Genomic DNA, 15,416 nt, shown 5'->3' on the forward strand with positions numbered 1-15,416 from the left:
TCAGTAGGTCAGGGAGCACTTGTGAAGAGGGAAATGATTACTAGTTTAGAGCATTGACCTTTGAGCAGAAGTATATGTTTCTATCTCATGGCATAATTCCAAAGCCTAATCGTTCTTCACACATTAAGTTTTCTTTCCTTGGCTATTTAAGTTTTTAAGTATGGGCTAATGTACTTATTTCTTACTTTTGTTAGCAGCCATAAGGGGGAGAAATGTTCACCACCATGATTTGTTTTAGTGCCATTGACAATAACAATTATTCTTGCAAGCCAGTGTAATTTCATACATGCTAGATATGATAACCCCTTCAAGTCACATGGGGAATTACTAATTAAACTCCCAATGGAGTTTGTTGAGTGTGAGTTCCCTTGTAACCTGAGCCCTTGATCCCACCTCTAGAAGGATGCTGTTGTGGAACGAGAGGCCCGGGTTCAAGTCACACCTCCAGAGGTATGTAATAATATCTCTGAACAAGTTAATTAGAAAAATAGATTAATTAATAAAAGACCTCTCGAGACTCTTGTGGCACAGTGGTAGTGTCCCTACTTCTGGACTGGAGGTCTGGGAGGCTTGGGTTCAAGTCCCACTTGTTCCAGAAGTGTGTAATAATATCACTAAACAGGTTGATTAGAAAACTGAATATAAAAAAAATTAAAAAGTTGTAGTTAGGTAGCACCTGCTTCAGAGGTGTGTAATAACATCTGTGAACAGGTTGATCAGAAAATTAGGTTAAATGAAAAAAAAATGCCTCTGAGCCAGAAGGTCTGGGTTAGGCCCCGCCTATTCTTAAGCAGGTCCATGATAATTTTTTTTGAAAAGCAGACACAGTAGACCATGTGTATACTGGTTGTGAGTATATTGATTGCATTAAAAAAAAAGCAGCCCCAGGAATGTGTCTTCAAAACTGTCTTTCCCAGCTGGAACTAGCCAATGGACACTATAAGTAGTGGCACTATTTTAGTAGAGGTACAGAGGAAGGTCATCAGACCTGAAAAATTAACATCTTCACAAATGCTGCCAGACCTGCTGAGCTTCTCCAGCAACTTCTGTCTTTGTTTCTGATTTACATTATCCGCTGTTGTTTCAGCTCTATTTTAGAGTTCAACAATAATTGATGTTCCTTTCCAGTCATGTTTCCTGAACTGTTACACCAGTTTAAAGGTTTCCTAAAGTGAGGCTGTAAAACTGTTTGATGGGCTTGTTTTGTACCCTGGCTGTTATTAAGGATTGCCAGGTGAGGTGAAGCAAGGGAAAAATAAAACTTGGAAAAATAAACTTTTTTTTCCATTGAGGCATCTACTCACTGTGGTGCCATATTATGTTCACCAGAAGAACATCCATATGAACCCACGTATTGTTTACTTTCAAAAAAAGAGCTTTTTCCATTTACTTCTCTTAGCACTGCATCCTAATTTGAACTTGTAAAATTGAACTTCTAAAATGCAGGATAAACATCCCTCAATGGTGTGCTTTAATTAACGTAAGCCCCTTGGTTCACCAGTGTGATGCTTTTACTTCAATGCATCACACTTTTTCCATCAGAATGCTAATTGGACAATCATTGGACAGCAACTACATTCTTAACTTGACCTGGTTGAATATTCTGTTGACATGTAGTATTTATTGGGCTACGTTATAAATTGTGTTTTCCTATTTGCAGCCAACCACATGTTTGATAATGGTGCATCGAACAGGGAGATGGGACCCAAGGTGAATCATGTGTCGGGCACAAACATTTCAGAGTTTGGAAGGTTACCCATTGAAGTGAAAGGGTACCAGCAAATACGTGATAGTGTTTTGAATTCCGAGGCCTTAAAGGTGCTTGCGACAAGAACATCTGGAACACAGACACTGAATGAAACTGTTTCCTTGGAAACGATGTACAACTCTGTGGATTTGGCTGCTTTTGTCAGCCAAGAATATGATGAATTTAGTGAAAATGAAGTCAAAAGTATTCAGAACGCAGAAGCAGATAGGTTTGTTGGACCGTATCAAGGGGAGCTCTCGACAATCTATGAAAATCATTCTGAATCACTCCGATTGAATGAAAAGTCACTGAATCCTGAGCAGCAAGAAACTGTCTCTGAATGTAATGATGCCAAATTAGTCAAACAGTTGGGATCAACGTCAGGCTTGATGTACATTGAGGTGAAACCCAGCACCAAGGATCCTTATCAGGGTGAGACTGTGTTAGTCTGCTCTCCAAATAGAACAAAACCCAGCGAATGCTCTGTCTCTAATGACACTGAAATTAGTGAGAAGGAAGAATTTAGTGAATTAGGTTTGGACTTGCCCTATTCTATTGTTAACTTTGAGCATATGGACAGTGAGTCTTTTGAACACGAATCTGTAAGAAGGAGGATAGAGAATGCCGACTATCCCATTATATCTGGGGCCATGAAACGATCTCTTTCATTAATATCTGATTCGGGAATAGAGAGTGAGCCCAGCTCCATGGCTTGGTCAGAGATGCGTAAACCACTGGATTCATCTAGTGACCGGGAACTTGTGCAGCAGATAATTAGAGCACAAGCAATCCACAGGAACTCACTGGAGGGTGGTCAGACTGAAAGTGGCACCAGTTTGCCCAGTGGGATTCAGGCTTCTTTGACATCAATCAGTTCATTACCTTTTGAGGATGAAGAGGAGGTGGAACTCAGCAAATTGACCAAATCTGTTTCAGCCCCACAGATCAGCAGCTCAGATCAAACAGGTGAAACCCCAGAATCTTTAATACAGCAACAGATAGTTGATGCAATTCAATGGCTGAATAGGAATTCCTCAGAGAAGGAAAGGGAAGACCAACATGATATGCGTTCAGTTCAAAGAAACGACAGTGAGGATTCTAATTCTCTGTCAGATAAAGAGATCCTGCCAAAGCATTTAGAAGATTCAGTACTGAATAGTAGCAGCAAAATGGAGCCCATCAAAAATGCTCTCATTCTGGCAAGAGATCAGTGGTGTTCCTCTGAAGTGAATAATAATATTGACCAGCCTCCAAATGTATTCAGTGCTGATAGCCATAGCGATTCGATAAGTCACAGTGTTAAAGAGCTTGTATGTAAGGAAGTAGAGTTTAATAGATTATTAGATACAGATGTTAACAATTCTGACCCTGACAGTCACACAGAAGAGATTAAATTTCTTTCTGCTGAGCTGCAAAATGGCGATCATGAATCATTTGGTGATAAGTTGCCAAATTCTGTGTTTGTGCCGAACAGCAGTGATGAGACAACGTGTAAATTGACAACACAGCCTGACCTGCTGACTGAGTCTTTGGAGCTGACCAAAGCCACGTTCAGTGATGTCCTCTTGCCTGACAGAACATGTCATGAAGAAGCTCCCTGCCTACACGAAGGAAAACGAGAAATGGGGCAGCAGTGTGATAGCTGTACAGGAGTACAAGATGGGGGTGAAAACCTGTCAATGGATACCAACAACGGTGAACTTCAGCCTCTGGTTCATGGTGGAAATTCCTCTGAAACTGGTAACGCAGGCATCGTCTTTGAGAAGAGGAATGTGGTTGAGGTGGTGAATCTTTCTGTTTCATGCACAGCCACGTGCCTGCCATTTTCTTCCATGCTGAGGGATTCTCCAGTTTCCTTTCCCTCAAAGCAGTTAGCGTCTCCCATTACTAGACAGCCCATTGGCTCGTTTGGCGTTGTCTCTTCTACTTCACAGGATGCTGATGCAGAAACCAATGAGAGAATGGTGAGGTAAATCTACAAGCCGTCACTGATTTATATCCTATCTCAGTCTGTGCACATGCCTTGGGATTATAGGATAAAGACACCTTCTAGTGGTGAACTGAGACATTCAAAACAGGCCAGACTGAAGTTTCTTATTAGAACTGGGTTAGTCTATGAAAACTGCCCTATCAATAAGAAAGTCAGACCTGTCGAAAATACCACAATTGACAGTAAGGAAAAGAAAAATTTCTCAAGTAAATTCCCAAAGTTCTTGCAACAACTAGAACAGGATTAAGCTTTATATATATATTTTAGTTGGTCATATTAGAACATAGAAAAGTACAGCACAGAACAGGCCCTTTGGCCCACGATGTTGCCGAGGATTATTCCTAAATTATTCCAATATTAATTGATCTGTAATCAATGTAGAGGACCATACACAGTAAGAAGTCTTCAGGCTGGGAGTAAGAAGTCGCCAGGCTGGGTGAAGAATAAAAAGATTGCAGCATCCTAATGTACTTAGGACAAAGGAGATGGGAAAATGAATTGATGATTCCCATGTTCTTATGCAAACACCTCAGGTCAGATTACACTTGATGAACAGCTTGCTTCATACATACAAAGAGTGAAGGTGCACATTCAAAATTAGGATCATTTACATAGGGAATCATTAAGGCACACAATTAACACTGCATAGTGCAAGTTTGGGAGAAATGGTGCCATGGTAATGTTACTGGACTATATCCAGAGACTCAAGAGAAACAAATTGCTGGATGTTTCCCCCCACAAGTGTGTTTTTGGTTGGGGGAAGGAGATGGAAAACATAGGGTAAGTGCCAATCCCATCCAACTGCCCACCAACCTCTCAACTCATCCTTAAAATCGCAGCCTACTACCATATGTATATTGAACTTGTTCGAGGCTCAGTGACCTCAGTAATGCCTTGCCAATGCCATAACATGGGAGTTGGGAGCAGGCGAGTAGGAGTGGTCAGCCCTTTTTGTAAGATTTCAAAATGGGAGGAGAAAAGGGGATGCTGCCTTTGGATGGTGCCCATTGTGAGCACCCCCAAGAAAATAGTATTCACTTCCTTCCTATCCACACGTATTTAAACTTCCCTGACCCATGCCCCAATTTAACGGCATCCAATAGTCTACTGGGGCCTCCTTCGAAGGTCTGCCCATAATCTCAGCAGGGCCCACGACCTTGGTGTTGCTGTGTGTGCTGGAGATGTCACCCCATCTAACTGTCTGGCAGCTTCTGAGGGTGTGACTTGTTGCCACTGAGGGCCAGCATTCCCCCTCTGCAATGATTTAGAATGCCTGTAGCACTTTCTGGTCATGTGCCCGTTCACTTGCCCCTGACTTTCCTACTGGCGGGAATGAAGAGGATCTCTGCCCACTGGCCCAAATCCCAACACGGTAGCATTGTGGAATTTAAATTTGACTAAAAAAAAGTCTGGAATCCAAAGCTAGTATCTTTAACCATGAAACTATCGTTGAAGCCCGTCTGATGTATTTTAGGGAAAGAAATCTGACATCTTTACCTGGTCCGATGTACATATGACTCCAGGTCTAAAGCAATCTGGTTGACTTGTTATTGCCCCCTGAAGTGGCTAAGTAAACCATTCAGTTCAAGGGCAGTTAAGGATGGACAACAGATGCCTACATTCTGTGCAAGAATAATCAAAATCAAAATGAAATGCTGATTCATCAGTGCAACAACTGGAGGAAGCTATTCTAGACCTAAGATGTTTTGTCAGTCAGTTAAGTGGGCTGCACGGTGGCTTAGTGGTTAGCATTGCTCCTTCACAGTGTCAGGGACCTGGGTTCGATTCCACCCCATGCAACTGTGTGGAGTTTGCCTATTCTCCCCATGTCTTCATCAGTTTCCTTCCAAAGTCAAAAGATGTTCAGGTGAGGTGGATTTGCTTCGCTAAATTGCCTATGGCCTCCAGACATGTGCAAGCTAGCTAGATTAGCCATGGGAAATGCAGGGTTAAAGGGATAGGGTGGGGTATGGGTCCAGATAGGATTCTCTTCGGAGGGTCAGTGAGGACTAAATGGGCCAAAAGCCTACTGTAGGGATTCTAGAATTTGTGACTGGTCTGTATCTTAACTCCGCAAAAGTGAGGACTGCAGATACTGGAAACCAGTGTCTAGATCAGAGTGGTACTGGAAAAGCACAGCAGGTCAGGCAGCATCCAAGAAGCAGGAAAATCGAAGTTTCGGGCAAAAGCCCTTCATCAGGAATCAAGTTTCCTGATGAAGGGCTTTTGCCCGAAACATTGATTTTCCTGCTCCTTGGATGCTGCCTGACCTGCTTTGCTTTTCCAGCACCACTTTGATCTAGGCACTGTATCTTAACTCCACCTACCTGCCTTCATCACATGTCCTTTAGTACCTTCACCAAACAAAAATCAGTCAACCTTTCACACAATGGCGTGAATAGATTCCGGTCCCCCACACCTCCTTCTGTGAAACATTGTCCCCTCCACCACTTCGTGGAATAATTCCATGTTAATACAATGCTTCAGAGTCCACTTTGGTGACTGCGGAATTCACTTTGAGAACAGTAGATTAGATTAGATTAGATTCCCTACAGTATGGAAACAGGCCTTTCGGCTTAACAAGTCCACACTAACCCTCCAAAGAGTAACCCACCCAGACCCATTCCCCATATTTGTCCCTGACTAATGCACCTAACACAACGGCCAATTTAGCATGGCCAATTCACCTGACCTGCACATCGTTGGACTGTGGGAGGAAACCAGAGCACCCGGAGGACACCCACGCAGACACGGGGAGAATGTGCAAACTTCACACAGTCAGTCATCCGAGACGGGAATTGAACCTGAGTCCCTGGCACTATGAGGTAACATAAACATATTACGCTTGAAGGAAAAAGCAAAATGGATTAATCATAGGGATAGTTAGTCTCAAGATGTACACTGAAAAACGCACAGCCGGACTGTTTGGAAGTCCAGGTGCACTGACAAGAAGTTAATTTAAACTTAAAATTCTAATGTCACTTACTTGACATAGTGTTACTGCATGGAAACAGACCCTTTGATCCCACCAGTCCGTGCCGAACATAATCCCAAACTAAACTAATCCCACCTGCCTGCTCCTGGCCAATATCCCTCCAAATCTTTCCTGTTAATGTATCTATCCAAATAGCTTTAAACATCATAATCTAGAACGATCTGAGAGAGATTCTAAAACCTTTGGTAGAGTTGGTGATTTCGAACAGTTCTGGCTTGCTCACCTTAAAAGCTACCCAGAAATGATTAGAGGGAGTACAAGTTGGCTTAATTCCTGCTTCATCACTAAACTGACACCCCACCACAGCAATTGCTCAGACTGTCAATTTGTGTTCCTCCTCCCAACCCATCCTGACAGCTAATGCCAACTGTTATCTGGTTCCAGACCAAGCTCTCCACATCTGATCAATGCCCCTGCCATGCACACACACACACACCCCTATTCCTCATCAACTTCCTTCTTCCCAACTTGCCCTTCCAGAAGACTTTGCCCCAAACCCTCTGCCACCTCGTCAACTTCACCCTCGCCTACCCCTGATGTCCAACTGTCCAGAGACCAGAAGACTTGCACTAAATTGTCTCCTTGTAGCATTCCTTCTTTGCATACCATGAACAATAATTACGTTATCCCCGAAGACAGCAACAATATTTTGTATTGACTTTATCCTTTAAATGGAGTACAGAACATGGAGTAGCAGCTAAAATAATAAACAAGCAAAGTACCCCTGCCCAGCTATATGACTTCAAATGGAAGCGAAGACATAACCGGAACATTTTCCCTATATACCTGAAAGCTGTCATGTTGTTTAATGTCTTGTCAAGAATTACTAGTGCAATCTAATTTGAATTATTCTCAAAATTATGCTTTAGACAAGCCACTCATTTTGACATATAGGTATTGAATGTTGTTTTGAATAATCTAAACTCATTCAGTGCCTAAAAGCAGCCAGACATCTGCACATTCAATTTACAATTCTGGAGTACTAGAACACTTTACACAAAAGAAAAAAAAAGCAAAGAACTGCAGATGCTGGAAAGATGGGAGAAAAATAGGAATTGCTTGGAAAACTCAGCAGGTCTGACAGCATCTGTGGAGAGAAAGCAGAATTAATGTTTCGGGTCCAGTGACCCTTCCTCAGTACTTTCTTTGGACCTAATTAGGAATCAGGGATAGGATTTTGAATTGCTTATGGAGGCAGGAAGGGTAAGGCACGTCCTTTAAAAATAGTGCTCCTAGTCTTAATGTCAGTGACCTGATGCCTTCAGGTTGCACTGGAATTTTCAAAGGAATGGTCAAAGGAAATTGGGAAGACCTTCAGTTAATGGCATGTTAAGTTCCTTGAGGTGTTGGCTCATGAAATTTAGAAGGAAATTTTTGAATCATGAATTGCTAAATCTGAGTACGCCAGTTGTACACAGCTGTCAGGTTCGATAAGAGATTAAGGTTAATTCGAATAAGGAAAAAACTTGCAAAGAGGGTTATTTTGTGCCAGTTCTCTCTTTGTGCTGCACATATACAGATCTCAACATGGTACCTTCTTTTTGTTTCAGTTTTGTTCAGGCCAAAGACGAGTTGCTAAAGGGACTGAAGTTCGAAGGGTTGTTGTACAGTGATCTGCCTCTTCTGGCTTCTGAGATCCCTTATTTCACTCCAGAGGAAGAGGAGGAGGAGGTGAATTTGGAAGAGGGAATCCACCTGATTATCTGTGTTCATGGATTAGACGGTAGGCAATGACTGTGGAGTCAGTTTTTAGAATAATACACCTCACTACACTCACAGCCCCAATGAGGATATTGAATAGCTGGACTGCCTACACAAGATAAACCATCTCTAACCATCCCCCTTTATTGTTCTCCGCACACATCAGACTTCCTTGTCAAAAGCCTACTTCCTTCTGTCTCTACCTCAATTTAACAGAAAGGTTCTCCTCAATTCACTTACAACCACGCTGTCAAAATCCCAAATGTCTATCCTTTGACCCCCACAATGTTTCTGCAGCTGCCAATCTGCTGCTCAGCCACTACCTCAGTATCTCTTTCAATCCAGCCCCCAGTAAAACCATTATTCTCTCTCTCACATCCAGGCTGTTCCCCAAATCTGTCACTTCCTTAGATTCGAGGGATGCAAACTTGAATGGGCATGATAGGCAACTGTTTAGACCTGCCTGGATCCAGAAAGCACGATCAAAATATGCCCACAATTTAAGTGATTGTCCTGCACTTGGGGACATGGGTGACAATCTGCCCCCACCTTTCTGTCTCTACCCTCAGATCTGTGACCAATAGTTGTAGCATGGTACAGTTAATGTCATGAACTCTAAAATGGCACAATTCCTCTTGAGAGGCTAGACTTCTGATATATTGTAATCCTTGTTGCGTCTTTGCTGAACAGAATAAAGACAAGCACAAGCATATCAAATTTCAAAGGATCACAACAGTGTGTTTGTCCTAATGGGTGCAAGATGAGAACCTTCAGCAATATTCCACGTCTGCATTGAACAATAGAATCTTGCTAAATGAAATTGTTTTTTAGTCAAGATTAGAGTGGTGCTGGAAAAGCACAGCAGGTCAGGCAGCATCCAAGGAGCAGGAGAAATCGATGCTTCAGGCAAAAGCCCTTCATCAGGAATAAGGCGGGGGGTGGGGAGCTAAATGGAGGGGGGTGGGGCTGGGGAGAAGGCAGCTGAGAGTGCAATAGGTGGATGGAGGTGTGGGTGAAGGTGACAGGTTGGAGAGGAAGGTGGAGCTGATAGGTGGGATGGAAGATTGACAGGTGGGACAAGTCATGAGGACATTGCTGAGCTGGAAGGTTGGAACTGAGGTAAGGTGGGGGGACGGGCAATGATGAAACTGGTGAAGTCCACATTTTTTTTGTAACCCTGACACAAATGCTTAATCTTCCTCCATGAATTTGCTGCCTTATGTGTAATTGGATTAAGGCCAACAAACCTCCAACTTCCCAGTCAACAGCTAGTCAACGGACATGAGCCTTGATGTTCATTGTCAAGATATCCATAAGATGCATGTTTAAGATGAACTCCTTACTCTCACTGTTTGCAGCTATCTCAGGACTGAATCTGAGCAGGAGCGGTAATTTACTTGATGACTATACTTGTCCAGTTGGACATGCTGAGGGTAATTAAAGAATAGTTCTTCTTTTCAGGTAACAGTGCAGACCTGAGACTTGTGAAGACATTCATTGAGCTGGGACTTCCTGGTGCCAAACTGGATTTCTTAATGTCCGAAAGGAACCAGGTAGGCTAGAATCAGGTGAATCTGAGTAACCTGATCTTATTGGTGGGGAATAACCTCTGGTGTTTTGTTAATAATTTGATATCTTAGAAACAAATTGGAAACAAATATGAAATAAGGAAAAACATAAAATCCCTACAGTGTGGGAACAGGGTCATTTGACCCAATAAGTCCACACTGACCCTCCAAATGGTATCCCACACCGATCTATTTCCCAACACTATTACTCTACATTTCTCCTGGCTAATGCACCTAAACTACACAACCCTGAACACTATGGGCAATTTAGCATGGCCAGTTCACCTAAGGTGCACATCTTTGGAATGTGGGAGGAAACCATAGCACCTGGAATAAACTCACACAGACACGGGGAGAACGTGCAAACTTGACACAGACAGTTACCCAAGGCTGGAATTGAATCTGGTTCCCTGGTGCTGTGAGGCAGCAATGCTAACCACTGAGCCATCGTGCTTAGACGTTTCCCTTCTGAAACATTGACCTATCCTTCTCTTTTCAGAAAAATGAAAACTGAAAGAACTGCAAATGCTGGAAATCAGAAACAAAAATAGAAATTTCTGTTTTTGATTCTCTTTCAGCTGTTAGATCAACCTGGTGGGCCAGTTCCACTAGTTAAGATTATATAATGGAATTTTAGAATTTATAGTACCGAAGGAGGCCATTCAACCCATCGTGCCTGCAGTAGTTCCTATAAGAGCTACCCAGTTAGATTTTTTTTAGATTTTTTAGATTAGATTACAGTGTGGAAACAGGCCCTTCGGCCCAACAAGTCCACACCGACCCGCCGAAGCGAAACCCACCCATACCCCTAACCTAACACTACGGGCAATTTAGCATGGCCAATTCACCTGACCCTGCACATCTTTGGATGGTGGGAGGAAACCGGAGCACCCGGAGGAAACCCACGCAGACACGGGGAGAACGTGCAAAGTCCCACTCTCTATTCTTATCTCCGTAACCCTCGAAATCAATCACTTTCAAACATATATCCAGCTCTCTATTGAAAATTCCTGTGGGATCCACCTCTACCGCTCTCTCAGGCAGCACATTCCAAATTCTAACAAGTCTCTGAGTAAAGAAGTTTCTCCTGATTTCACTCCTAACTCTGTTACTGACAATTCTGAAAGTGTGGCCCCTAGTTGCTGAGATAGCAACTAGTGGCAGCAAAATGGGCTCAGTGATTAGCACTGCTGCCTCACAGCAGTAGAGACCCAGGTTCGATTCCAGCCTTGGGCGACTGTCTGTGTGGAGTTTGCACGTTCTCTCCGTGACTGCGTGGGTTTCCTGCGGGTGCTCCAGTTTCCTCCCACAGTCCGAAGGTGTGCAGGTCAGGTGAATTGGCCATGCTAAATTGCCCGTTGCATTAGTTAGAGGGAAATGGGTCTGGTGGGTATGAGGACAGTGTGAAACAGATTGATATGCTAGAACAGGTTGATGTTAGGAATAAATCCCCTGGGCCAGATGGAATATACCCAAGGTTACTACAGGAAGTGAGGTAAAAAGATTGTTGTGCCTGTGGTGATGATCTTTACATCGTCATTGTTCACTGGAGTACTGCCAGATGATTGTAGGGTGGCAATTGTTATTCCCTTGTTCAAGAAAGGGACTAGGGATCATCCTGGGAATTACAGACCAGTCAAGTCTTATGTCAGTGGTGGGCAAAGTATTGGAAAGGATTCCGAGAGACAAGATTTATGATTACTTGGAAAACCAAAGTTTGATTAGAGATCGTCCACATGGCTTTGTGAGGGGCAAGTCATGCCTCACAAACCTTTTTGAACTCTTCAAGGATGTGACAAAACATGTGGATGAAGGTAGTGCAGTGCATGTGCTGTACATGGACTTTGGCAAGGTGTTTGATAAGGATCTCCATGCTCGGCTCATTCAGAAAGTAAGGAGGCATGGGATACAGGGAAATTTGGCTGTCTGGATATAGAATTGACTGGCCCATAGAAGACAGAGGGTGGTGGTTGATGGTAAGTATTCACCCTGGAACTCAGTGACCAGTGGTGTACTGGGACCTCAGTTCTTTGTGATTTTTATAAATGACATGGATATGGAAGTGGAAAGGTGGGTAAGTAAATTTGCTGATGACACGAAGGTTGGAGGAGTTGTGGAGGGCTGTTGTAGGTTGCAGTGAGACATTGACAGGATGCAAAACTGGGTAGATATGTGGCAGATGGAGTTCAACCTGGAAAAGTGTGAAATTATTCACTTTGGCAGGTCAAATTTGAATGCAGAATACAGGATTAAAGGCAGGATTCTTAGCAGTGTGGAGGAACAGAGGGATCTTGGGGTCTGTATCCATGGATCCCTCAAATTTGCCACCCAAGTTGTTAGGGTTGTTAAGAAGGTATATGGTGTGTTGGCTTTCATTAGCATGGGATTGAGTTTAAGAGTCGTGAGTTTATGCTGCAGCTCTATAGAGCCCTGATTAGACCACACTTGGAATATTGTGTTCAGTTCTGATCACCTCATTATAGGAAAGATATGGAAGCTTTAGAGAGGGTGCAGAGGAGATTTACCAGGATACTGCCTGGATGGCATGTCCTATGGAGAAAGGTTGAGGGAGCTAAGGCTTTTCTCATTGGAATGAAGAAGGATGAGAGGTGACTTGATAGAGGTGTACACGATGATGAGAGGCATAGATAGAATAGATAGTCAGAGATTTTATCCCGTGGTGGAAATGGCCATCATGAGGGGGCGTAATTGTAAGGTACTTGGTAGAAGGTTTAGCGGAGATGTCAGAGGTAGGTTCTTTACTCAGAGAAGTGGTGGCATGGAATGCTCTGCCAGCAGTGGTAGTAGAATCAGATACATTAGGGACATTTAAGCCACTCTTGGATAGGTACATGGAAGTTAATACAATGAAGGTTAGTCCGATCTTAGAGTAGGATAAAAGACCGGTACAACATCGAGGGCTGGAGGGGCTGTACTGGTCTATGTCCTATGTATGATAAACTTACATACGACACATACTGCACCTTATTGGAGTGTTGTGTAAAGTTTGGAGTACCATACTTTAGGAAGGACGTCACTATGTTGGCGGAAGTGCAGAAGAGATTGATGAGAATGGTTTAAGGGTGGGACCCTTCCATTATGAACAAATATTGGAGAAGTTGGAACGTTTTCCTTGGGGAGTGGTAGGCTCAGAGGAAATTTCTTCGAGGTTTTAAAAACTATGAAGGATCTGGACAGAGTGGATTGGGAGAAACCGTTCTCAATTATAAGTGGATCAAGAAGCAGAAGGCACAGCTTTTGAGGTGTTTTGCGAAAGAAGCAAATGTGAAGTGAGGTTTTTTTCTAAAACAAACATTTCTACACAGAAAATGATTAGGGTCTGGAATGCAATGCCTGGAAGTGTGGTGGAAGATTCAATGGAAGCATTCAGTGAGGAATTGGACAGGTATTACTACGTGTAGGGTCATGGAGAAAAGGCAGGAGATTGGCACAAAGTAAAAATAATGAGCGAGCTGGTATAATACATACTGGGCTGAATGGCCTTCTGCAACATAATTCTGTGATTCTGTTTTAATTAGAATTAATTTTAACCCACCAAAATCTACCTGTTCCCCTGTTCTCATTCCCCCTGTCTAGGAAATCATACTAAATCTTGGAAGGTAGATGCCAGGACCTTGAATCAATATAGAATGGATGTTAAAATGGAAAGGATAGTCTCAGGCAGATTGCTACACTTGGCATTGGTGTAAACGCTGGTCATGTTCTCCTATGACTGAGTGATAGAGTCATAGAGATCGACAGCATAGAAAAAGAGCAAATAAAATAACAGAGGGAAATTAGGACAGGCTTCATCAAAGACCCAAGTTCTGAGGGGCATCATTAAGGAGATGAGGAGAGGCAAAGAAGCTTAAGCAATAATGTCCTATTCTCCTTTCTACAACAGCCTACTCGCATCTTCCTGATGTATGTGTGGGTGAATAGCATTCAGGAGCTTGTGGTAGAATTGGAGAGATAATTTGATCGATAATTAGAATTTGAATCCCAACAAGCCCTTCAGCCCAACTGACCTTCTGAAAAGTATCCCACCCAAACCCATTCCCCATCACTCTACCATTGACCCCTGACTAATTCTGCTAACCTACACATGCCTGAATACTATGGGCAATTTAGCAAGGCTAATTCACCTAACTTGCACATATTTGGATTGTGGGAGGAAACTGGAGCACCCAGAGGAAGCCCACACAGACATGGGGAGCAGGAGACAGACAGGAAACAGGAGTTAGGATCGTGATGAGCACTTGATTGAATCAAATGGCTGAACAAGCTTGAGGGACTGGTGGATTATTCTTGCTCCCAGTTTCTGGTGTTCTTACCACATTCTCAGATGGGAAGTGAAGGCTGAGAGCGCTGGAGAAAGCAGAATACAAAGAAGGAAAGCAAAGTTACACACAAAGAAAAATCAGAGAAGGAGACTTGGAATTTATGTTAGAATATTTTAGTGTCAACTCCTGCAACTGTTGTATAAACACAGTCCTGAGCTAATGACCGCATTAGCAGTTCAACTAATTGCCCCATACATTTCCAAATGGATTTCCTCACACACTGCCCTGATTGAGCGACTGGCAAAAACAAAATCAAAGCATAGAATTTCCACACACACTCTCACAGTGTCCTGCTATTATCTTTAGTGGTGGATGAACATAAACACTGCAAGTGAGGCGGGACATTCAATGTACAAGGTATCACACAGCAAATAGTGACTAGGAAATAGCTAGTATGCTGGCTGACATGAAAGTGAATTCCGTTGAAAATGAGTTAGAGAGCTGAAGAAATTGACCTTGCTCTTGATTACCTGTTCAGTGACCCAGATTATGATGTGTGGGTGCACACAACTGTCCGTACTCGCTGTCTGGACCTGCACATAAAGATTGACCACCAGGGCTAGATCTCAGCGGGTGGCCAGTGCCTGTGGAACGTTATCCAAGCAGAAGACAAGAGAAAAAGTAGACAGCCCAACAATTAAACACCTGGTGTGAAAAATAATAAACCTACAGGCTCTTATCAGACATCAGTCTCTGATGAATTAGCAATGTCAGCAGCTGATATTCTTCATAAACAGACCTAATATCTCTTAAATTAAAATCCACAGGAGGCCAATATTTCAGTCAAAGCTGCTCCAGTATGAGAATGCAGACTAAATGCACTAGAGGGAGCTGTTATCCAACAAATGAACATGTTGGTCGAAAACAGATAGACAGCTGAGCTTGCTCAGTTTTTCATTGTGTGTTTTTCCTTTAGTGTTGGAAAATCAGACTGAGTTTGCACACTGTAATGCTGAGTTCTTAATTCTTATGTGAATGCATAATTGCTCAGGCTCATTGGTTATGCTGGAAACTCGTGGTCAGACATCAACTAGTTGAACTCAGATAGGAACAGGTTGAAATTACAGAGGGG

The 15,416-nt window shown here is 42.9% G+C and overlaps 1 protein-coding gene across 1 annotated transcript in view; it reads left to right on the top strand.

The window, feature by feature from the left end:
• The window catches only part of LOC122548904 (protein FAM135B-like), a 372,254-nt gene that overhangs the window by 299,003 nt on the left and 57,835 nt on the right, over positions 1-15,416 (top strand). The window contains exons 13-15 of the mRNA XM_043687860.1: positions 1,661-3,716; positions 8,283-8,455; positions 9,895-9,986. Coding sequence (XP_043543795.1) covers positions 1,661-3,716; positions 8,283-8,455; positions 9,895-9,986 — 2,321 coding nt within the window. The remainder of the gene's footprint in view (positions 1-1,660; positions 3,717-8,282; positions 8,456-9,894; positions 9,987-15,416) is intronic.

Source organism: Chiloscyllium plagiosum, chromosome 4, assembly GCF_004010195.1.
Source record: "Chiloscyllium plagiosum isolate BGI_BamShark_2017 chromosome 4, ASM401019v2, whole genome shotgun sequence".
Classification (NCBI taxonomy): domain Eukaryota; kingdom Metazoa; phylum Chordata; class Chondrichthyes; order Orectolobiformes; family Hemiscylliidae; genus Chiloscyllium; species Chiloscyllium plagiosum.